The 25988-nt window shown below is 41.3% G+C and overlaps 1 protein-coding gene across 1 annotated transcript in view; it reads right to left on the bottom strand.

Annotated features, from left to right (window-relative positions):
• The window catches only part of si:ch211-186j3.6 (neural-cadherin), a 292082-nt gene that overhangs the window by 168294 nt on the left and 97800 nt on the right, over positions 1–25988 (bottom strand). Inside the window, exons 6-7 of the mRNA XM_034570740.1 lie at positions 25681–25930; positions 14400–14542 (exon numbers count right to left, since the gene is read on the bottom strand). Of these exons, the coding sequence (XP_034426631.1) occupies positions 14400–14542; positions 25681–25930 (393 nt within the window). The remainder of the gene's footprint in view (positions 1–14399; positions 14543–25680; positions 25931–25988) is intronic.

Genomic DNA, 25988 nt, shown 5'->3' with positions numbered 1-25988 from the left:
AAATTGCTACTCAAATCATGCTCGTTGTGCTAGTGCACTGCATTTAATAGGATGCCATCGTATATATGCTTTCTCTCAGCATCAACAACTGACTTCCAGCGTCCCTGCATGACAAACGAGTGAAGTGAGCGCCAGGATGAAAATAACCCACGTCAGCCTTCACATTCTCTCGCTGTTGTAAAGGTTCAACAGTTTTCTCTGTAAACAAGACGGAATGAGCTGAGCTGGTGAAGGAGGGAGCAGTTTCAAGTGGACTCTAAGTTTCTTGTCAGTTTTCAGCTGTGTAAGAGATTTCATTAATTATGTCGTCACTATATATGAATAGTTAAACTGATTTGGTATTCCCTGTTTAACACTGTCGTTCTGACATTCCATCGCATCCTCTGTCTCTCTGCCTCTCACTGCCTCTCTCTTTCAGTCTGGTGTAGGCGTCTCATCTGCATCCCACTCTGCTGTGAATGACTCTCCTCCACTCTGTATTCATCGCACTCTCTGGTGCTCTGTTTACTTTGTGTGTATGCAAGTGGTGCACGTATGTGAATAAGTGTGTGTGTGTGTGTGGACACCTCTTTATCTTAACAACCAGGAGCAGGTGCTGTCACTGTCATGTGTTCATTTGGTTCCTGTTTCACAAGGGACTGAAATCATATGTGCACTTCATCATAGATACTGCACGTGTGTGTGTGTGTGTGTGTGTGTGTGTGTGTGTGTGTGTGTGTGTGTGTGTGTGTGGGTGGGTGGGTGGGTGGGTGGGTGGGAGTTCTATTAATCTTCTATCTCTGTTTACCAGACCAAGATAAATTGGGATTGCAAGCCAAGGAATGTATGTTTTTTATTATTGTTTAATAAATATATATATATATATATATAAAAATATATATATATATATTTGTTTAAATGAGTGTGTGTTCGAAGCAACTGTTGCAGCACAACACATATGAACAGAAGATTTCCATCAAGTGATTTGTGCATGAGACGAAGATGAAGACAAGAGCAGAATCCCTGTTGTGCTCACGGTAACGCTGAACAAGCTCAAGATTTCAGAACTGCACATGTACAGTATGTCCCTTGTGTTTGCCGTTGAGTCTGTTTGTGTGTGTGTGTGTTGCTGTTGTTGTTGTTGCACAAGAGATGGAAGATTGCCATAGAGGGGGTGTCTGGCTCGAGGTGTCACAGTGGCTGGTTCCCTGGCACTGCTTTCTGTGGTTATGTGAATGTGTTTTTAGTGTGTGTGTGTGTGTGTGTGTGTGTGTGTGTGTGTGTGTGTGTGTGTGTGTGTGTGTTTGCTGGGGGGGGGGGCTATACAGTTTTAAGAGTAGGAAGCTTTGCCAGACTAAAGACATGTCATATTCTGAGTGACAGAAACATTAATGTATATATATATACTCACACACTCCTACACAGTAAATGCAGTAAATTGCACATGGGAGCACACAAACACTTCTATTCAGCAAACACTGCTGCAGAGGTTTATACCAAGAATAAAAGAAGTTCAGCAAAGACCTTTTTCTCCTCATGCCACACTACACAACTCTGTGTGCAGAGCAAACTAAGGGCTGCTTTGCAAAAGCTTGTACGCAGATAATTAATATGCTTCAGGACCTAATTTCCTCTTGTTATTTCTAACAGACAACATATAGCCTTTTGTGTTAAGGAACTCCAGTATCTCCAGAACTCCAGGTTGAATGCAAATAAGCTTCATCCATGCGGTTTCATACTCTTGTCAGGTTCATTAGCTGTTTGTCTTGCAAGGTTGACCCGATTTCCACAACATTCTGCACACAGCACTATGTTGACATGCTCTGTTGGCTCAGAAATGTGATATTCCTCACCTCTGTGAAATACTAATGTTTCCTTTAGTATTGAACACACAGAGGCAAACTTCTGAATGCCTCCTGCCTAAATTTAGACATTTTCAGTATCAGCACACAAAGCCTTGCTATCTTCGCACCTGTGCCCTTTTTCAACCTTCAGTCTCCAACAAATGTTAAGAAGAGCATCTTTTCAACAAATTCCTATGTCTGAGAGTTGTGATAGTTTTAACAATCCAACCGGCTCACTCAAAAGAAGTGCATTGAAACAAGAAAGGGATCTATCAATTGCTCACAGGAAAATTCCACATTACCAATCCACATCTATTTGTTGGTCTCTGTTCTGAATCTGAACAAGCTCTTCATAAGCTCCATAATGTATCAACATTGTTTTGTAGTTCATCAATAAAAAAATACACACAAGTAAAATTATAATGAATGAAAGTGTTAATAAAACTAAGCAAGCTGAGACTGATGCCCTGACCAAATGTCCCTAAACCCAGTGGCACTGACCAGTAGCAGCCCTTTGGAATCTTTGCCACTGTATTACAGCATTTCATGGGAGGATCCAGGGTCTTTGCTCCTTCCATTAGCCCCTCTGTGTAAAATGTGGCCCTTTCATGGCCCCGGATTAGAAAGATCCTGGATGCGCCCATGCAGCAGCTATTCTCTGGAGCACCCCTAGGGGAAGCATCATTTACATGCACAGGACACAAATTGTAGAAGAACAACTTGTTTTGTTACCCATACCAACAACCAAGGCAGTTTCTTGCTATATGCAGTCCACTTATGTGCATATGGCCCTATTATATCATTATATCATAAGTTATCCAATTCTGCCTTTCAATTAGCTTAGAATATACATATCAGGGATATCAAAGAATTTTGTAGGGGTTGGGGCTCTGACCCTAATTCTCCAGAACAGCAGAAATTGGCCCAATCCCAATTAACCCCTTCTCGGGGAGAGGTGAAATGCCCTGAAAAGCTACAAACACCCCTGCCACTAACTATGCATGAAAAACAATGTACTAAAGTATCTTTAATATTAACTTTGCAGCCATGACCACAACTCCCATATGAATCAGCCTAATGTTTAAAATAGACAATACTGTAAAGGGCATATTGAAAAGCAATAATTACAGTAATAGACCAGGGCCAATTTGTCATATTTAACTGAAAGTCTATTCAGAGTAGCTGCTGTATGAGGCCTGACCCGCTCATGACCCACACACTCAAGGCTGCATCACATTTCTTTGCATTTCAACCCTCATGCTTCGCCCTCCCTTCTGCTCAAACTCCTCAGTCTGCATAAACAGTTCACTCCGCTCCTTCTTTCGAGACTTTTAATTACAGACACTGGTGTTGCTGACTGTAGCTCAAGTTTGGCCATTTCAGCAGCTGGATGCTCTCAGGCAAAGCCTCCCACCCCCATCCCACCTGGACACCTTGACTATGACTTAAAAACAGGCAATTTGCTCATACTCGAACACCACAATAGCCTGGATGGTGTGCTCCCAATTTCTCATTATGCTCATCTAAATAGGCTATTGTATGGTGCGTGGCTGGGGCTGATGGAGGCTGCATTGTAGACTGGCTGACAAAGACTACAATTAGAACAATTGTTTGCATCATAGAGAACAACCGACTTGGGTAAATAAACACTGGTCACAAAATAAATAAATACAATAAATAATAAATAATAAATAATAAATAATAAATAATAAAATAAATAAGAATTAGATGAATAAATGAACTATCCATTTTAATTCAGATTCTTTAAACACGATACATAATGATATTATTCAACTTTATAAGCTTCATTATGAACAATAACATACACAGTAATCTTATGACAGTGCAAAAAGACTATATCAAGAGTGTGTTTAGTGGACTCAAACACTTCACCCTCCCCTTCCATCGGCATAGTGGTGAGTACATAATGAGTGCATTTTCATTTTCCGGTGAACTATCCCTTTAATGCCCTGTGAGGCTAAATACGCACATGCTCACAATGACATGATGTTCATCAGGTCGCCTCAAACAAAAAGTAGTGCTGCGGCTGATGGGAATGTCATCAGTTTTATAGGTATTTTGCAGGAACTGCTTCAAAGGTTAGTCCAAGTTCAAACTACACAACGTTCAGCCAGTTGTCCTGCTACAGAATAACACATTGAGTAGGAGGAGGTGAAAGGGTTCAGTGAAAATCTAAATTGTAAGCAATAGAGGGCGGACGGGGCCTCATGTATCTGTCCAAGCCGGACCCAAAGCCAACAGACACTCATATGATCCTCATATGCATTGTGATTGCTTATTTTCGCTGCTTGAAGACATGTGCAGTGTTAAAAAATCAGGGGCATGTACCTTAACCCTGTCCTGTGCTCCGATTGTCCAGAGTTGTCACAGACTGGATTTACAGACTGGATTTACAGACTGGATTTACAGCAGACTGGAAATGGTTGGGTGGGGGCACAACATCTGAACCTAATGCATCCCATACTTAATAAGATATTTCAGTTAAAACCACAAATCTTGGCCTCATGTTGGCAAAGATAAAGACTGGGAACCATGTCTGTACAAAATGTTGTCACTAGCAGGGTTCAAGATAAACCAGAGTATAATCAGAGCTGTTTTCAGACATTACCTGTAGAGGAACTCAGGAGAATTGGGTCCAGACCTCCCCCAGTTTGTATTTCACACAAGCACAACACAGAGGGAGATTCTCCGCTGATACGTTCACAACAGCAACAAATTCGCCACAGGATTCAGGCGGAAGCTGGTGCAGCAGACTGAGGCATGATGTGACGTACACATTCTTGACTTGACATCTTTGTTGGTGTCTTCTACAATATGACAGCCCTTTTTTTCCCCTTTTGGTTTAGATTGTTTTCATTTATGCGTCCGTCTCATGTTAGAAACATCATCAGTCCCCCCCACTCCCTGCAGTGTTCCCACATTGACTCCTCAGGACTTTCTGCAGACTTTATACTATGGGGCCAGGCGAGCAGAAAATCGGCCGAAAATCTCTCTCAGAGGCTCTCACTCGGACATTTGCGTCCACTCATGCACCTCCTCCAGAGAAACTCCTGAGGATCTCCGGAGTTCAGTGCATGTCTGAAAGCAGCTTAGGTTTCAACCTTTGTGTGAATGAAACTCTGCAGACTTCACATTCAACACTTTTCACTCTAATTTCTTTCCTCTTTATACTGAAGAAATGTTCCCCATGAAATCCGATGTGCTCTGTGGAAATATAAAGGGTAGCAGGGGCACTGCCTCGGGAAAGACGTGTGAATTGCAATGTGTAATTTGTAATGCTTTGAGCAACACAATTACTCTTTCTCTATGATAACTTGATAGTTTTAACCACCAGCCTTTAGACACAGTGACAGGATACAGGTTGGGGGAGGTGGGAAGAAACACAGTATATGGTCTGGCTGGCTGGCAACTCCATTACCAGGTCGTCACTTCTTAGGTCGTATTAAAGGTTAATGCTTATCCTGGTCATATGGTTGATAGTCATATGAATACATTTATATAATGAATTACTGTGCATACATTACAATAATTTAAATCTGCTGCTATTATTCCGGCACTCGATTCTGTTAAGCTGTAGTTGTTATTGTCTACATGTATTTTTAAGACGTGTGTGTGTGTGTGTGTGTGTGTGTGTGTGTGTGTGTGTGTGTGTGTGTGTGTGTGTGTGTGTGTGTGTGTGTGTGTGTGTGTGTGTGTGTGTGTGTGTGTGTGTGTGTGTGTGTGTTGCCCTTGTGTGTCAGTGTTTTGCGGGAGACGAGCAGTTTCATTCTGCCGGGCACTCTTTGCTGTGTGGTCATGAATGACAATAAAGTTCACTTTGACTTTGCCTCCTATTTTCATATATCTCTCTGTCCATTACACTATATGTTCATAGATAAGTGAGTGTATATTGTGAAGATGTCATGACTAATTTGTGTGTGTGTAAATCTTGGAATGCTGGAGTCTTAGTAGCTTTAAATTTAGCAGCATTCAGCCAATCAAGTCAATGCAGCTTTGTCCAAAAAGTGTTTACTGATGTTTTGGCACATCAGCTGCTTAGTAGGGACGACAGCGACTGACTGCGGGTTCAGTATGAAAGTGAATGTGAAACCTTCTCATACAGTTTATTCCTGGAAAATGCCAGGAGACATCTGCATCACTATTTGGATTTTTCCCAAAAGGGACATGGACGTGGAGATGACGCACTTTTTGTTTTCCATCGAGTAGCTTATCAAAACTCAAGAGATGTGCAATGGCCACAAGTTGTTCCGTCAGTTCAATTAGTAAAAAACAATATCACACGGTACAGGTGTTTGTGAAACAATAGTGATTCCGAAATGTTCCAACCGAACTTGACCAGGACCCGTCTATCATTTAAAAACTGGGACACGAGTGCAGAACCGAGTAACATTGGCCTGTAGACACAGACCCATTCAGTACGGATTTCACATCTGATTGCTTTAACAAGTTAACGTTTAGCAGCCTTCTCCCCTGTGCCTGGCCGTGGTACATATAATCCTACCTCCAAGAAAATTCAGAAAATACATCCAGGTTTTCTGTTATCCGTCTCTTGCTGGTTGAAATAGCAGCATGGCTCACCTAATCAACGCCTGATTTCAGATTAAAGGTCTAGTTATTGTCGCGTGACAGATGATAAGTGTGACTGGTTTGCAATTAGCGTTGCAGTTTTGTTGCAATACAATAAAGATAGTTTGGACTATGTTTGTTGCCGTGGCTGCTACCTACACACACAGACACACACACACACACACACACACACACACACACACACACACACACACACACACACACACACACAAACAGGGCTTTCTTCAGTGCTGTCTGACATGGCCGGATGGGTCTTTTTGGGTCTACTCAGTAATTACACAGAACGTTGAACAGACCTGAGACTTGACCCAAGCCAGACTGTATAAAAACATGGATCTGAGCCCATACGGGTGCAGGGTCAGGTCTTGAATGCTGTAGTTCATGTGGACCCGTGAAGACATCTAGTCTCAGATAAGGTAATTTAACAGATATGAGTAAAACAAACTGAAGGGGAAAATATCTGTTTCAAGAAACATATCCACAGTAGTGTTTACAGGGCCTGAATTTATGTCCAAAATGTCTTCATGTGATTCTAATGTAGTAGGATAATGTACTGACATGTTGTGGAGATTGTGGAACATGAACTCTGATCGCCCTTATTGCAATATAGCTTGAACTTTATCCGCCCAGACAGTACGTTGTCAGTAATCTGTTCTCGGTTAAATATAATTATTCATCTTTTAAGACTCTATTTGTCTGGATATCATCAAACAAGTACATAAGAACACACATAATAATCAAATAATCAACTTATATTTTATTTTCGCTCACTGTAAATCATACTGAGGGAAATTAGGTTGTACATCCTTGTTTCTCCGTTTTCTTAAGAAAATGGAAATATAATTCTAATTTCTTCTGCCAAATAATGAAATGGGCCTCACTAATCCAATTCAGATATATTGTGGGTTTTCAATATAAGCCTGAAGAGGAGAAAATAAATTCCCTTCTCGTTTTCTGTGGTCTGTTGGAAAAATGTCACTCTAGTGTTGAAATCAAACCGTTCAAATGTACACTGACCCAGAAAGATGGACTCCTTTCCATAGAATCATGAATTAAAATAATGTGTATACACCAGTTCATCCTTCTATCTGTCCACCCACGCTGCTCCAACTGAGCCAAGGAGGGCACTCACGCTTAATGAATTCAGACAGGAGGCCAGATAAATGTGACCAGTTCAGTATAGGCAGCAGGCAGCCACAGAGAGAGGCTACGGCCTGCTCGCTATTACATTAACAGGGAGCTCCGGAGGCGCCCTGTAGTCCGATCCCTGCTTTGCTCTGCCTCTGGTTGGCATAAACATCTAATGGGGCCTAAAAGCCTTAGATGAGAGCAACACATGCTGAGTAAGTGGTTGAAAATGGGACATGGAAAAGGTTTTAGGACATTCCAAGAACAAGGCGAGTGTCTGTTCTGGTCTAAGAGATATGTCTTAATAGTATGGCATATGGCTGTGTGCATGTGCATGTGCGTGTGCGTGTGTGTGTGTGTGTGTGTGTGTGTGTGTGTGTATTGGCCTGTATGTGAGTGGATGCATAAATAGATACATGTTTGGTTCTGTACATTACAGGTGTTCGTCCTTTTCTGTGACACACATGTCTGTATACAGTGCAAGAACACGTGTAAGTGCATAGGATGCACTCATTTGTGTATTGTTTCAGGTCTATAATGGTTTCTGTGTGTCTGTGTGTGTCCGTATGCTTCAGTGTATGAGTCTGTGTAGCTTATTTATTTGAGAAACTAAGATTTTGTGTTGTTTTACAATCATACCCACTAATATTATCGATAGTGTTCATATTAGCACTAGTAGTGAATATTACTTTAGTACTTTCCTGTATCTGTGAGAGTTTGTATATCTCTGGAATAGACTTTATAACATGAACGATAGCTGCTTTCAGACATGCACTGAACTCTGAGTTTCTCCACAGGGGCTGTCTGTGTGAACGCAAATGTCAGTTGTGGGAGGCTATGGAATTTCTGAGAACTTTCTCCTGCCAGTTCCCTGGTATAAATGCCACAGAAAGTCCGGGGGCCATTTGAGAACACAGCAGAATTCGCTAATGTATGTTTAAGTGTCCATCCTTCTGGTAAGTTCGGTTTTAACCTCGGCTTCACTTCACGGTCACCAGCACCTGTGTCTGGGATATTTTGGCCTCATCTTTGTACAACGGGAGGAAGTGGAGATGCCTTGCCCCATCTTCCTTTTGTGTCCATGGTCTCTGATGTGTGTAAGAATGTACAGTATTATGTATTATGTGTAACGGCATGTTTTTGTCCACATACAAGTCAAATTTATGTTTATGTGCATCTGAATAATCCATTATTATTCACTTATTCATACATTATAATGACTCAATAAAATGTTAGTTAAAACAGTGACAGTTTGACACACAAGGGGTGTGTGTGTGTGTGTGTGTGTGTGTGTGTGTGTGTGTGTGTGTGTGTGTGTGTGTGTGTGTGTGTGTGTGTGTGTGTGTGTGGGAGTTGCTGTGAACAGGGCCAGCACATATCTCCGCTTACTGGAGATGGAGAAGATGTTTCCTCGGGGGTCAGTGAGCAGCCGTCACTTCACATGAACACAGCTGGGGAGGAAGTGAAAAGACAAAGCAAGGGACGGGTGCAAGAACTATGGTGAGAGACAACAGAGAGGACAGAGGACAGAGTAGTAGGGGTCGGGGGTGGGGTGAAGGGTATATGAAACGGTCAGCACCATGCCAAAGAAATACAGGCTGTAACTGAGAGGGAAAGAGGAAGAAGCAAAAAGGAACAGATAAAAGAATGAGTGACACAATTTAAAAAACTAGGAAGGGGAATATCGGCAGTGAGAGAGAGAGAGAGAGAGAGATGGAGAGAAAGGTAACAATACTTTTGCCAGAGGGAACCATGGAGGAGAATGAGGGCAGAGTAGCTTTGTTACATGAAGTCGGAATGAGACACAGGTCAGCACAGCAGACTAAACCCAGTAGATAGACGAGCGGTGTAGGAGGAAAGACTAAATAATAGAAATAAAACAAGACAACAGGAGAACAAATGCAAACTATCGGCTGAAAACAAGCTCACCTACGCCCCCTTTCTCAAGGAAATAGGCTGCTCCTTTCCAAAATGCTGTGAAACGTATATAGGGGAAGAAAAATAAATGGTCGAAGCCTGTTTATTGGCGCCAGGATTTCCCCTCAGCTGTCAGAAAATACTTCCACTCCTCCGACGGAGTGGGTGTTTTGGTATTTATGGGTTTTAATAGGAAGAGTGTGATCATCATATTGACCGGCCTGCATGGCTCCTAATGGTCGCCCTAAATCTCAGAGAAACACACTGTATTCCAGGGTGACTTACAGTCAAATTAACATGGAGAGGGAGGACGGCAGGGCTGCTCCTGCTGGAGGGGAGGAAAACAATCGCTCCGATGATTGTCAGACATTTAGAACGGGGGAATGGGCTGGCGGTGGTGCGACAGGCAATAAACGATTTTCATCAGTAGCAGCGGGAGAATGAGATGGTTTAGAGAGGGTGGGCGGAATCAAATGTGCTCACCTTCCATTATAAGAATCATAAAATACTTTTAATGACCAAATATTGGGCTCTTTAAAACAATATATAGGATCGTATCGCAAGTGTTATGCTGTCACACTTTGGCTCAGTGTGAATCTATTTTAGGCTCACTTCTGTCAGTGTGTGTTTGAGTGTGCCTGTGTGAATATGACTGATTGTCAGTTGATGTTCTGCAAACGGTCTGCATATTAAAGACATGTACTGAAATAAGGGGAGAGACAAGGTGAACAAATATAATATGCTCAATATGTCCACATATACAGGGGCTAAATGTCATGTAGGGTATAGCACAGAAAAGTCTTGGATCAGCAGCGACATGTTTCGAACTTGCCACTCCGCAGCATCCATCCGCCTCGTTACTAAAGAGCTGATGTAGAAATTTTACTTTGGGCCAGTTAAGATTTTTCTCAGTGAGAAGAAGGCTTGAGCCTTGATGGTGCAACTGGAATAACTGATGTTGAACCTTTAGAATAACTTGAGACCAGTTGGTGCAAAGAGCTTCCAAAGTTTATGCTGATTCATCTCTAGAAACGAAAGGAAAACTACGAGGCAAATTGTTCATACAGTGAAATAATGACAATAATCCAGAACAATAACACGATTTTTTTTTACTCTTCTCTGCATCTTTTGTGGCATTTCATACAATGTTATTAATTGTTTTCTAGTGTTTAATATGTCACTTAGCTGGAAAGCTTTTTATATTCTTTATCAACAATGGGAGCATTGCTGTTTTGTAATATCATCATTAATCCCTTCAACATCCTGACAAAAAAAGGCTGTATAAACATGTTAAACATCATTTAAATATATAATAATATTTTACTCGTACAATGCTCCTGGTACACAGTAAGCACCTGGGAGCATTCAATATAAGTTGTTTTCAAATTGTATTTGGTTAATTTCTGTCTAAATACACAATACTTCCTGGTGCGGGGCACCGGCCAAATGAGAGAGAATGTAAGTCATTCAACTTTTGACAACCACGGGACCTGAGGCTGTTCTTTAATTGGTTGTTGCAGATTTTCCAGGGGACGCAGCTCTCTGCTCCCCAGACACTTTTATTTACAGCCAATAGGTATTGATTTATGTTTTTTTTTCCATTCAATTCAATTCAATGCCTTTATTGTCATTGTACAGTGCACAACGAAATTAAGTATTAAATTAATCTAATGTGATTGGTCGACCCTGGACCCCATCTCAGGTACGTCCTGAGTTACTTTCACTGCGAGCTGACCAACAAAGATTTGGAGACTTCAAGGGGAACTGCGGCAAATCCGTTAATTGCTTTACAAAAACACCCCAACAAGAAAAAAGGAACATCACTTTTGAACTCTGTCAGACTGGTTGGTATACTGAAAATCCTAATCTTCAGTTTGTAGCTTGGCGGCATCATACTGGCTTGTATGGCAGTGCTATCTTACAGCCGGGGCTTCTCCTGCTCTTGTTATGAGAAACACAGTTGACTAACTGGATGTGATGTAAGTAATGTCTTTTACTGCTTCCCCTGTTTGCTGTTTTAAAAGTATTGGCACCGAGGTACTGTGGACAACGACGGGGGTGCGAGACCTAAAATATCTCTCTGAAGAATGCAGACGGCATGAAAGTTGCCACAGTCACTTAGACACAATGAGGCTAGATATTTGCGGCAGGCTTAGCAATCCTCAGCAGCTGGATGAAGGCTACAGGATTGACATATTGTGTGTTGTGTTTTTTTTTTGGTTTAGTCCGGCTTCAGTTTGTTTGTCCCCCCCCCAACACTTCACTCCCCCCCCCCAATAAATGTTATCACCAGCCGCCAATGATTATCATCATTATTGTTTAGTGTACATGCTTTGACAGAATGGTGCATCGTTTCCTGCCTTTTCTCTATTTATAAATAAACCGCTCGATAGAACAAGCTGTTGATGAAGAGCGCCAAGCTTGAAATACATTGGAAGGCAGAGCAGCAGCTGATCCAAACCTGTTCTGTGTACTATATAGCATTTAGTGACTGTATCTGTGCACATTTTGAACAGATTAAAATCCTTCACCTTTTTCTATCACCTGTGGCTCAGTGGGTGGAGTGGGCTCATTGCCAGGTGGGCAGTTTGATCCCCACCTCCTCCTGTCCGTATGAAAAAGTGTCCTTGGGAACATGTTTTCCTGGTCACAATTTTTTTTTTTCAATAACTGACTTGGCGGTTCATTAAAATGGGACAATGGCATATCACGAGGCTCCCAGAGCCCAAGGTTACGAATCCAGATTTCTTGTTTTTTCCAACAACCACTGTAAAACCAAAAACTAATTATAGGATTAAAAAAACAAAAAGAAGAAGCAGCAAATCCTGACACTAATAATTTTTCATGAGTAAATATTGGTTTGTTAGGAACCATTCTCACTTGCATAAAAAATACACATTTGGTTGCACTAGTTAGTATTTAGGGAAGCTGCACAGTATAGACCAACATGGTAATGGTGTGGTATGGTAATGATCCTACACATCGCCCCCAGTGGTTCACTGAAGTATTAATAGGTTTTGGAAAACAATTGTACTATAAACACTGGTCATCAAGACTAAAAAAGATCCTAAAAAATTCAGACCATTTACCTACATGGCAAAGAGGAATTAGATATTTTTTATCCGACTAAGGATTCACAATAAATACATTTCCCTGTTGGTTTTGCTCTCATCTTTTAAAATGAGAGGCATGTCACCACACCAGTGCTTTAAAAGTCCTGCACATCTATTTTACACCGACACACATGTTCCTCCATATTTTGCCTGATTTAACATCTTTTCAGGATTGTGAGGCAACATCTCCCCAACAGCTTCAGGACATTTATCAAGTGAAAACTCCAAAGCTTTCCCTCTGAGGATATTCTGACATGTTGACAATAAGAAGAGCTCATGTGTCAATAATAAAATGGAACTGGTATTGTTCATGGTAGCTCACTGTCACACTGACATGACTAACTGGGACACTTGGAGATAAGGGAGCCATGGTAATGGTATTAGTGAGACCTGTTCCTGCTATGACTAGTCAATCGGCTGTTTCCAGCCTCTAAAATCTTCATTATTTTGAATCCTTCCCAAACACCAGTAAAGTAAATACAGGATGGCATCCAAACTGCAGCCAAATAGCTCGTACATATAGCAATAAAAACAAACTCGGCAGGTAAATGAGCAGGTGGCCACCATGCAGAAGATATTTAACTTTGCATGAAGAAGGTTCATGATACAAACTTTGTTGGTCAGAGGAGCCAAACGTGTAAGTTGACCTTTTATGACGAATGACAGGCGGAAATTTGGCCAATGTGACTAAATGCAAATGGGAACCGAACAATATAAATGGCAATGCACGCCTGCGCTCGTCATCTGATAGTCGACGGAATGGAGTTATGAGCTACGAGTTGTCTCCCTGCTCGATAAAATGATCGGCCCTATCAGCTGACAGTGAATGTCATTGCTGGTGAACAGAGGAAATTGTGCCTTGAAGTTTACCGTAATTGAATTTGTAAAAGTCATCGTATTACCCTATAATGTGATATGCAGATTCAGAGGGGTCTGCAATTTACAAAAGGGTCGAACCGCTATGAAACCGCCACCATACCCCCACCTGCTGCCCCCACACACACACACACACACACACACACACACACACACACACACACACACACACACACACACACACACACACACACTGCACCATTAATCCAGATTCCCACTTATCATTGCTGAGATGTGTGACTGTGAAGCTCGGATAGTATTTCCTTACGAAGATACTGTGGAAACGCTCTTCGCACTGGCTCATTACTCTAACGTCTCCATGACACGAGCTGTCAGGGTTTAAATATCTTTGACCAAGCATTCTAATAGTAAGAGGAAGGCGGGCGAGCCATTCTAGTCCACAGAGCTGCGTATACGGTGGAGGACATAAAACTGAACCACGCACGTTCTGTGAGGCATATTTTCATGACTCTCGGAGGCACGCTTGACAAACTGGAAGGCTTTTACAGTTATATGCTGTACGTAAATATAGCAGACACAGCAGACAGCAAAGCAGGGTGAAAATAACTGGGGAAAGGAAAACAATCTTTGTGGATATTTCAGCGATTGCGCTAAATCCACAAAGGTGATATTGCACCATCATAACCCTGTAGGAATAAAATACAACAGTTTTAAGCTGTGAGGTAAAAATAATTCATCAAGCAATATGACGTGGGTGAGACGTGTGTCTTAAGTATGTATCGATATAAGTGTCTATAGTGTGTTACTGTGGGTAGAGCGATTTAGTCATAAGATCTTTAGTCTTGTCTTTTCACAGTCATATTCTACAGCGGTGTCCTGAGGACGTGAAAAAAGAAAAAAAATAACACAAACAGGAGAACTAGATAAAAAGAAGAACAAGGCAAAAAGACAGAATCAATCCAGTAGTTCTCACCTTTTTGGCTGTCAATGACAAAGTTGCCCTCCTCGTTTCCTGTGGCAATCCTGTACGTGATCCCGTCCCCATCAGGGTCCTTCGCCAGCACCGTGGCAACAAGTGTGTTGGGGCCCGCGTCCTCTGAGACGAACGTTCGATATCTAAAATAACAAATAAAAAAGCACAAAGGATCAACATCTCACCTGGAAGTGCTTCAATTCACAAAGACGCGTGTTCTGAGAGGCAGCTCTGGAGGTAGAAATCAGACACTTTTTAAAGAGTATTAAATCAATTCCATCGAATTCACACTCAACCATGAGTTCAGTGCTTCAGAACAATTGTATGGTAACGTGCTGCCCACACAGAAATACTGAATCCAATTACAGGCCAAACAAATGTATCAGCGCATTTTCTTCACTCTATTTAATAACCTTATTAGTGTCATTTCCATTTCGGTTAATCAGTAGCTCTTTGACTTTTGAATCCAACTAAAGCAAGCAAACACAAACAAGGCTGGAGAAACTGCATAATGGAAAAAATATATACTTTTGTAAAATGCATCAGCTCTATGATGAAGGGAATCATAGCCCTTGTGAGTCAACACCCCAGATGATCAAAACTCATAACTTTGGCCATGTTAGCCTGAGGTTTTCTCTCGACTCCGACGTGATGTGCTAACTTAGTTCATTGTGCTGGGCGCTGGCTGGACCAGTGGTTGTGTTACACACTGTGACCGAAGAGAATTTCATCAAATGTTAACAACTGCAGCCACAAGAGGACAAACTGTGACTTTGACAAAAGTAAGTGCTTCTCTCAGTGGCGATCCCACAGTAGGTGCAGAGTACTGAGACCCATTTGACTCTGGTCTCCAACATAGTGAGCAGACTGCATGTACCAAGGCGTCTCTCTATGTTAAATCCCATATGTTTTAATGAGACAAATATCCTCAGCGAACTCAGTATCAAGTTTCCTGTTAAACCAGCTTGTTGATTGCTCTCACCATGAGACCCTGGTGTTAATCACTCAGTGTGTGTGTGTGTGTGTGTGTGTGTGTGTGTGTGTGTGTGTGTGTGAAAGAGAGAGTGAGAGAGAGTGGGAGAGAGAGACCTTTTTCCTGTAAACTAATATACAGTACACAGGAGTGGCTCAACACAACACACCTTTTCTTGGTGGTGTTGGCCACTGGTCTGCATCACTAACCTGGAGCCCACTCAGGGCGGCTGAACCCTAATCAGATTTTAAGAGTATATAAGTCTATTGCTGGCTCCTAAAGCACAGGACCAGGGACAGGCTGTATCTTAAATATTTAAGTGATGCTTTGAGGTTAGCTTTTTTAGGTTATGTTATCTTTTTCGAACATGTTTAAAGTAAAAATAAAGGAATAAAATATATAAATAACAAAAATATCTACTCGTGCAGGTAAGAAAAAGGCAAAGCAAACCACTTAACTCAAACAACAAATGTTCAAAATAAATACAACATGTCTGAAAAGAAGATGTTAATTATCATCAACCCATTGTTTTCATCAAACATTTTGTGAAATGCCACAATATTCCAGCTTTCAATCTTTTCTGAGGTAATGTACAATAGAAGCAACTGTATGATAAGATCCCCTTTACACTACTCACTCTCTGGTTAGATGACACAGGACTCAGTGTATCAATTAATATGGAATATTGATATCACTGAATGCATAAATAGACTGATACGTATGTAGAGAACAAGTACTCTCTCATAAGAATACCATGGATAAGTCAGGGTAATGTTAGATGTTTTTAAGTGCAAACACGTATTTGCATTACACTTTGAACCTCAGCATGAAACTCTCAGAGACGTCTCTGAACCTGCTGTGGTCTCTCTCTACACTCTACATTTCTTGGGACACATTTGAGCAGTTACCTTCTGGAAACAGCTAATTTGATCACATAATAAAACATGCCTTTTCTGGCTCAGTCCTTTAACACAAAGACATTTTTACTGATTTGATGTTATGTGAAATTATGAATTGCACCTCCAAATTAAAACTTTATATATAAAAACTATAAGGAATATTACAGTGTTTTGCTGCCATGAAAAATGTATTTACTGCACTCACCGCACTGAGAAGTTACATTCACAATACCTCACATCAATTTGTCTTTTTATAAATGACGTGGTTACTCAAGAAAATCCACTTAGAGTTTTCGGTGGGGAACCATCTTTATTGCAGAGTTGATCCCAATGACAGTCCACTAAGGATAAGAAGGGAAAATGTCATTTGGCCTTTAGGTAATCGTTCCCTCCATACAAAAGCTTTAACGTGAGAGACTTAAGAAAGACTCCTTAACCAATCCCTATCGTCTGTGTGCGTGTGTGCGCACGTGCTGAACCTTTTAGCATGTTGAACTTAAGGCTAAGAATAAATGACAGCTCATTCTCCTGTCGTTTATAAATGTGTCACTGCCTCCTCACGTGTGCACTTTTAAAAATCAGCTTACAGCCCAACACAAACATACACTGTATCCGTCTGTCACTCGTCCCTGGCGACAAGGTCTATTCATTTTTTACTGAAAACAAGTAACTCTCATTAGGAGCTGAACACTGCGATCATGTTCTGTCACTGCCGTCTTTCTGCCTCAACAACTGTTGGACTAGTTCTGCCTGGGACGATCAGTGACGTGTCGCTCCTCTTTGCTCCGTTCGCCGAGCGTTGCTGCAGCATTTGTGGAATTCCAGCTCCCACTCTGCAAGCCGCGCACTTCTCTGCAGATCAATACACAAGTCAGGTGAGGGGAGCTGCTGCGCTGTGGTTCTTTATTATGCAGTTTCTCTCAGGGTACATAGGGTGCATTGATCAAACGGCTTCCACTTGTGGTCTAAGGAAACTGTTTGAAAAGATCATTAGATAATTGCTTGTATTTATCTCACCTGCAATCCAGAACAAACTGAGGCTTCCGTTTGCATTTCTGCCTGCAATTAGCAAAATTATAGACGCTGTCAGTGCAGTTGGAATCATGCATAACTCCCCAAATTGAGTCTACTTTTGGATTACAGATGCAGACAGAGTAATCATTATGCATTCAAACAGAGCTGGCTTACAATTAGGCTTTTGATTACAGGCTGCCCGGACTGGCAACAGCCGCTGACGTTGGCCTGTAATCGGCTCTGTCATAAACTACCAGCATCAATTGATTTTCATATTACTGAGCTACTAATACAAAGGGAAGTTTGTCAAACAATTAGAAATAGATCATTTAATTGTGTTTGTGTTCAGGGTCAAACATTTGCTGTTTTTCTTTTTTAGTTTATTAATATTGCAAATTGAATATCTCTGGCTTTTAGACTGTTGGTTGGAGACCAATCCCATTTCCCCCCTTGGCCCTTGGGATGCAACATGAAATTATGTGAAAATACGGGATTATCATGCAAAAAAAAGATGGCTAGCATGTTAACGCTAGCGTGCAATCTTTTTTTTATGGTTGTGACCATAATACATTGAAATGATATCAAACTAAAATATTACAATCATTATCATAGTTTTTAAATCCTTATCAATGGAGCTTGCCGGTGATTCGCAAGCCATTCTGGGTACCCCTAGGTTTGAAGTACTGTAAGGCTCTGAAAAATCTCTGTTTCGAGGGCAATAAAGTCCTACCCCTCCGTCCAATCAGATATTGGGACAGCCCACCCCACACGTGATTGCGCAAAAAACGAAGGGAATGGGTAGGGCCGAGGGGTGAAATGGGATTAGGATAGGGTTGGGTATTGTTTTGTTACTGCAGCTAAATGGATACTTTTAACATGCTACCAGATTTTTCTAATTTCAGCGAACAAAATGACAATCGATGAAAAAGAAGAGGTATATATTTTTGGGAAGTTGACATTTAACATATTAACTGTTAACATTTGAAAGTTAAAAAAATAAGTGCAAAACTGTAAACAAGTTTACATAAAATCACATAATAAATAAAACCTAACCCTACTACAATAATTTAACAAAAAAATAAATAAATGTTTCAGGGATTTATAAAGCTAAATACAATACTAAATATTGTCTCCTCAATGTGCTTGGCATTGGGTCACACAACCAGTCAAACACGGAGCATCCCTCTGCTTTCAAATTAGAATGTGGATACCCGACCCAGGCCCGTCAGGACCCGTCAGGACCAGTCAGGACCCATCAGGCCAAAAACATGTGAAGTAGATATTCAGGGTCAGGTCGTTCACATTGGCTGGGCTGATGCTTTACACATGCAGGGAAATCAACCAATTGCCATGTGTGTCAGGGACAGAGAAACACAAACTCAGTGCAGCTTAAATTAACTGCATCAGGTTAAGTTCGGACACAAACGTGTTTAATGTCTGTCGGGTCAGGCTCTGTGACTTTTGTCTTGGATGGGTTCAGACAGAATAATGCGGCTCAAGGATTTCGGTGCCCCGGGGGACTGGGGCCATCTCATTAGCACTTTGTTCAGATTTTTAAAAAGACTGTATTAATCACAGGAACAAAGTAGTTCAAAAAATATACTTCACAAAATAATCTGAGTGGAGTGGTTACTCTGGAGCGTTTGATCCTATCCCACTGTCCTCCTCAGACAATGGCATCGGGGAAACGATCTGCATAAAAAGATGGTGAGCTCTGTGATCAAACGCACCAGGACAGCTGCTATAGGGTGAGATTGTTTTGTCAGAAACAATTGTTGGTTGCGGTCCTGATGTATGGTAATTCGGCCATCTTGTTTGCACACACTTAGTTTCTTTAAATGGAAGTCAACACAATAATACATTAAATTATACTCGCCATATCTGAAGTGCCTCACGTATGAATTTTTTCATCTGCCCCCCTCCTAGAGAGTCCACATACACAAAATGTGTGACCGTGGTGACTGTGGGTTCCAACAGGAACTCTACTCAGACAAATATCCAGTGCATGATCCTCCCATAACATGAAAACTAAGAAAAGTAAAGATGAATAATAATGAAACAAGAGAAAAGAACAGGAGTAGTTTCCTGCAAAGAATTAAAGACCATGATGTACCATGACCATTCCACATAAACTATTGTGCCAGGCATAATGTAAATTACATAAATACACACGAAGAAATAATGGTTCACTGCCATGGCAAAATTTGCAGGGGGCATTTTGAGGTTAATACTACTTGACACTTAAATCAACCTATCTTCAACAAACACTACTCTCCAATTCTTTCAAGCAGATGCTCGTAGGCGTCTCGTGCGTGAGCGACTGCCTATGTGAGTGAGTGCGAGGGAGAGTGGAGCGAGTTCAGGACGGATCACCCAGAGGATGCAGAAAGGCAGAGATGCCTTTTGCAATCACATTTCGGCTCTACCACAACTCTAATTTGACCAGATCAATGCTGCAATCAATTGAAAAACGCCTAAGACATACACCACCACACACTAATTACTTTTTAAGCTTTTTTTCTTTTACTTTGTTTTCATTCCGTTGATCCGGAGAGAAAATAGATGCGTCCCTTAGGCCGGCGCTTGGTGTCAGTTGTGAAAATTAATTTCTGAATTTAATTACTGAGGTCATTTGGTTTTTCCAGATAAGGTGTGGATGAGAATCAGGAAAGAGAGGGTGTGTGTTGAATAGCTGTGGATCAGCTACTGAAAACCACCGGCTGATCCTTCCATATTTCTTTGCTGGAATTACTCCTGTCTGATTCCTTATTCATCAGTACTTGTTGAATACCATCTCATGTTATATATATTATTTGTGCATGAGCTGACAAGCACATTCACTCAGAATGATGCGGTGCTCCGTGAACGTTTAAGTATCAAACGTATTATCTTTAAAAAACACAGGTGAATGGTATCGGTTGAAAAAAACTATGAAATTACTATAACTTGACAATTATAAGAGGAATATAGGTCCGCAAAATAATAATACATTGATAATGGTACTGTATAATGAGATTGTATGGTGTGCAGGATATATTTATTGTATGTACATATGTGTGGTGTAGCTAAAAATAGGATAATGTCAATTCTGTACTGTTTTTTTTTATTTAAATATATGAACATGTGTTAATAATTATTTATACAATCTATAACTAAATTAGTACCTATTTCAGACCATAATAAGACAATTGTATGTATATGTGCTTTTAATGTATTTCAAATGAAATTTTGATGCCGTCACCTTAACCTATAAAAGATAACTCTAAAAAAAAAAATATATATATATAAAAACAAATGTCCTGAATCCTGTCCAATGTACCAAGTTGACTCCAAATTGGATTAAAACAGCTCGAGTTATCGCTGTGACAGTGACACAGACAAATGCCCCTGATTACAATACACCCGCATAGCGCAGGTGTAATAACCCACATTTAGAGGCTTCAGGTGGCTGCAGCAGTCACAACAGGAGCAGACGCAGCTGCAGCATCTACAGCGAAGCAGCAGTGTTTACTACAGCAGGATGATAAGTGAGGCCTCTGACAGCCTAAATATAGCATCTTATTAAAGTGCCGGGTTGGATGTGTGTGTACATGTGAGCTGAGTGTTTCATGTGAACTAATTCTGTGAGATTTGCTGCTGTGAATATTCCTTTAACATGTCTGCTGGGTTCTGGTCTGTGTTCCCCTGTGGAGTGCGACAGCTCAATCTGTTGAATCGGTAGAATGTTTTCATCAGACTGAGCCCTGAGAGGGCAAAGATGAAGGGAAACAAGCATTTTTCAAATATATTCAAATTGATGCTAAAACACAAGAGAATTACAAACAATTATACACAGAGAATGACGTTAAAATGTATGAGTGTGTGTATGAGGTCTTTTATATTCCCACCAGTGCTTAGGTTTGATCGTATTTGGTAAATCATTTTTTGGGGTTTACATGAAACAGAGACACCTCATTATCAATGTGTATAAGTACACATTTCAAGTATTGTTCATATTTCTGTGTTTGCTCTTCAAAAGCCTCCCTGTGTTCATCCTGTAAAGACGTGAGTCTCCTGAGCAGCTGAGGATGAAGCCATCTGACTTCTCCCTCTGATCGTCAGTGACGGGACCTAACAGTCATTTAGCAACATTAACACTGCCAAGCTTTGGCTCTAACGTTAGTGTGTAGATGATCATCACACAGTTTACTATCATATATGTTTTATCAGGTACAAAGTAACTCAAGCTTAAGAGTTGAAGGTGACAGGGATTAGAAAAAAGAAAACAGAATCCGTTTTCCTGTTACGTAGCTAGTTAATTCATGTATTTTGCAAGTTGCAAATATGTTGATACTGAATATATAAATAAAATGTTGGCTACAGCATAATTAAACATTAAAACACTTTTTATGGTCAAGGCGCTTAAGGTTAGTGAAAGACAGTGGTCTGGTCTGCACTGTGAATATGACTCTGGAGTGACACTGGTGGACTATGTACACCCTCAAACTGTCTTCTGCTGCAGCTCCTCTCATCAGCCTTTATTAGCTCCTGTCTATATAGAATTGCATTATGCAAATGTAACATGACTTCAGACTGATGCCAGAGTATCGTACAGACTACTGGCGAGTCGATTTGTTCCACCTACCTCTCCTCTCCCCCTCATTTCTTTCTTCTCACCCCAACCGGTCGAGGCAGATGGCCCCCTACTCGAGTCTGGCTCTAGAGGTTTCTTCCCACTAAAAGTTGTTTCTGTTCACTGTCACCAAGTCCTTGTTCATTGTGGGAACTGTTGTGTTTCTCTATAATGTCAGGTCTTGAACTTACAATGCAAAGTGCCTTGAGATAATGAATATTGTGATTTTGTGTTATACAAATAAAAATTGAGCTGAATTGAATTAAAGTGAGCTAAACTCGAGGCGACGATCAGACCAAGGAGCTGCAGGCGAGCAGCTGAGTGGTGGGTGGAGATAGAAGCATGGCTTATTTACATATACTGATGGATCCGCAAAGACTAAATGAGGCGAAGGTGTAGAGATACATTCAAGTTATTTTAAAGCCATGAAAGGATCTTTCCACAGAAAGAAAACTTCTAAATATGGAACCGAGATGAGTTTTGAGGAGTTTAATCAAACCCCAGAGAGGAACTAACTGTATGAGACTGTTATCGTTCCTCCATGGAGACTGTGTGATTACAGGGAAACAACAAACAGGGCATGAGAAATGTTTGTATGCGCGAAATTTGATTGGGTGACACATTTTCTCCCAGAACAATAACACTGAGGTGAAGCATGAGCAGGAGTCATAAAGAAACGGCTCCTGACAGTGACATCAATATGTCATGACAAAGACAATGAATAAATAAAAGATCAGAAATAGATATCAGCAGGGATTATATCAGTGACTTAAGTCATCAGTCATTTCATGTAGAGGAAAAACATCAAGCACCAAACAAGGCTTGGCCAGACCTTTCCTCAGACGATCTACAATACAAACGCATATGAACTCAAACACAACCCTTCACAATGTGGGAGAACTGACAGCTAACGTTAGAGTGAAGTCAAGCTTCGGATTTCACCACCGCTGAAGTCGTGTGTGTGTGGCTGAAGTAAGAGCAATACTCAGTTTCTATTTACAGCTGTGTGGACGACGAAATATAGTACATTTAAGTAATAGCTTCAACATCTGCTCTTATGTCTTCTGCAAACTAGATCTTCAGATCTTAACTGATATGTTAAATTGAGGGAGACCACAGAAATAGCGACAAAAGTCACCAATATATTATCTTTTATTTGTGAGAACGCACAGAAAACACGATCCAGATGGAACGCAGAACCAACCAACACACACTTGGTGTAATGTTTTGCACAAACGACAGGAAAGATTAAACAAGCACTCTTACAGTTGCTTGTCTACTGTCCACATAGTACGGGTGACAATGGGTATAAAACATGTTTGATATTTACGATTTAGGATTCAACATTGGAGAGACTCGGATACAGAAGGTGACATTACAATTATACCTGTAAACCCCTCACACTACAGGATCATTTGGCCTGGACAATCTAATCAGGATCCCACTATTGTTGGGACCCGAAATTGGGCCGATTGTCGTCTGGTGTGCAGCAGGCTTTGGCTGCCAGTGTTGTGTTTAGCTGCCACATAATGTGCATACAGTGCATGTGAGATGTGAAGACACACAGGCGAGAGAGGTGCTAAAAGCAGCGGTTTCCAGGGCAGCAGAAGGGGCGATGGTAGGTACAGTAATAGGGTCCTGATGGCAAAAGTGACAGTACATAGATGAAAGGTAACCATTCGGTCACTCGTGAGTGAGGTAAAAAGAGCCAGGCAGTAAAGAGGCAGATCTGAGAGTTAGTGAATGTAAAACCCAAAGAAAAACAAGTAGTTCTTCTTTCTTTCTTTCTCTCTTGCTTTCAAAAGAAAGTAGCAAATAGACTAAATTGAAAACAACACTGTTCAGTGTTCAGGATCATTTTTAGATACTGTGAACACTAGAAACAGACGGACACACACACACACACACACATATACACATGGATGCTCATTATAGCATGCTTCCAACTCCAAGAATCGATACAAATAGGCCAGATTTTCTGCCTGGATGATGATACATTTAATGACCTCTCTCTTTTCCTATTCATCCATCACATGCATTGACTAAACACACATGCACACACAGTCTCCCTCTCTCACACACACACACACACACAGTTAAACACATCTACAGGGACGGTAATGAATTTTTTATTTGTACGTTTAACTTACCGAACTCTCCCCGTTTCCACAAAGACATCACATGCGTTTGCTAATTGTAGCCCACACGTGTGCGTCTATGTGTGAATTTAAATGCATTTGTGCAGGCGTCTGTGTGTTTGTGACCCTGAAGCTCTGCGGAGCATGTACGTGTGTTTGAGTGATTCGTCATATAGATTGTCCACTCCTGTTTTTGTTGCAGCTACAGTAGAGGGCTGAGGGTTACAGAAGGAAAACTGACTGATTATTTGGCTGTCGCTGACAGTAAATCAATAAAACCGAACACACGCACCACGCAGACATGCACACACATGCGCGGACACATAAATAAACAGCATAAACACATGCATATAAAATGCATGACGCATGAATGCACTGTATGACTACATCACTCTGCCCATACCAACGCCCTACTTTGCTGGGACCTTCATAATTACTGAACACACACACACACACACACACACACACACACACACACACACACACACTGAGAGTGCGAGCTCTGGGCCTCCTGAGGGTGCTGGTGGGCATGGCTGATTGACCCTGCCTCACCAATCTTCCCAGCTCTCTGCCAGAAAATCAACCAATTAAAAGATGCAGGCGCCACAGCGGCACTGCAGGGGGATGGGGGCAGGGGTGTGCTGGAATTGTGGGTAACGGCAGCTGCGAAGTTGGTTTGGGAAGCAGCTGTGAGGAACTGACCTGACAAGGCAGGACAGTCAAGCTCTCTCTCTCTCTCTCTCTCTCTCTCTCTCTCTCTCTCTCTCTCTCTCTCTCTCTCTGGGCTCTGGGTAAAAAAGCTTTGGTTGTCTGTTTTTTATTCGCTACATGTATTTTATACTGTATGCTTCTTTACTCATGAGAGAGTTTGGCGTTATGCACGAGGCTTCACCACAATTGTCCACTAATATGAAACTCATCAGAGTGTAAAAAATTTTTACGTCAGAATTATATTCATCTTTTTTTCTTTATCACGCGAAACCATCAAATCAAAAATATAAATTAGAGCTGTTATCCTGTTGTATTTAAGTTGTATTTATGTTGCCAAAATATTTTAGGCAACATTTTGTCCTTCACCCTGAAGCAAAGCATTTCATCAGAAGGTAAAATAGAAGGAGGCACACGTCTAAGGATCATTTCCAGTATCAACTATTCTGTTCTGTCTGGCAAACACTTCATTCTCCTAATAAATTCAATTTAAATAAAACACAAAACACCTTGTAAATTCTCATTTGAGAAGATTAAACTTGTGAATGCATTTCTTGCTCGATGAATAATGACTTGGTCATCAAAACATTTGTTGGCTTATCTCTGCAACCATCAAAACAGCTCGAACTGCTTTACAACTCCTTCAGACCACATGAAGATCCACCTGCAGTGGCTTTCCAGAACGGATAGAGAATCCAGGGTGACACTCGAACAGCTTGAGCTCTTCTGTATAACACGTTGCTGTCACCAGAATGACCATCTGCTTGTAAGTGTCTCACCCTCACCAGCAGGGAGGAATCAGACACAGGGTAAGGAGGGTTTAAATGCCTAAATACCTCAAACAAACTCAGTGCCGTCGTATGCCATCAAAACCACATTCCCTTGTTTTGTCTCTTGCACAATGAACAACTGTGTAAGAACCCCAGCTCTAACTTACACATGTTGGGAGAACTCAGGCTCCTCATCGTTGACATTAGCCATTCGGATGCGCACTGTGGTTGTACCAGTCCGAGGGACCTCGCCCTTGTCTATGGCCATCACAACAAACTCGTACAGATGGTTGGGCCTCTCGTAGTCCAGCGGCCCCACAGGGAAGATGGTCCCGTGAGGGGAAATGGTGAAGTCCTGACTCAGGGTGTAATAGGTCAATTCTGCATTCTCTTCTGAGTCACAGTCGTTTGCTGACACTAAAGAGGAGAACATACAGATGGAGAAAAGAAAGACAGAAGTTAGAAGTATTAAACC

The sequence above is a fragment of the Hippoglossus hippoglossus genome, chromosome 3, assembly GCF_009819705.1.
Source record: "Hippoglossus hippoglossus isolate fHipHip1 chromosome 3, fHipHip1.pri, whole genome shotgun sequence".
Classification (NCBI taxonomy): Eukaryota; Metazoa; Chordata; class Actinopteri; order Pleuronectiformes; family Pleuronectidae; genus Hippoglossus; species Hippoglossus hippoglossus.
Note: the sequence above shows the minus strand (reverse complement) of the source record. Positions and strands in the feature narration are given on the sequence as shown.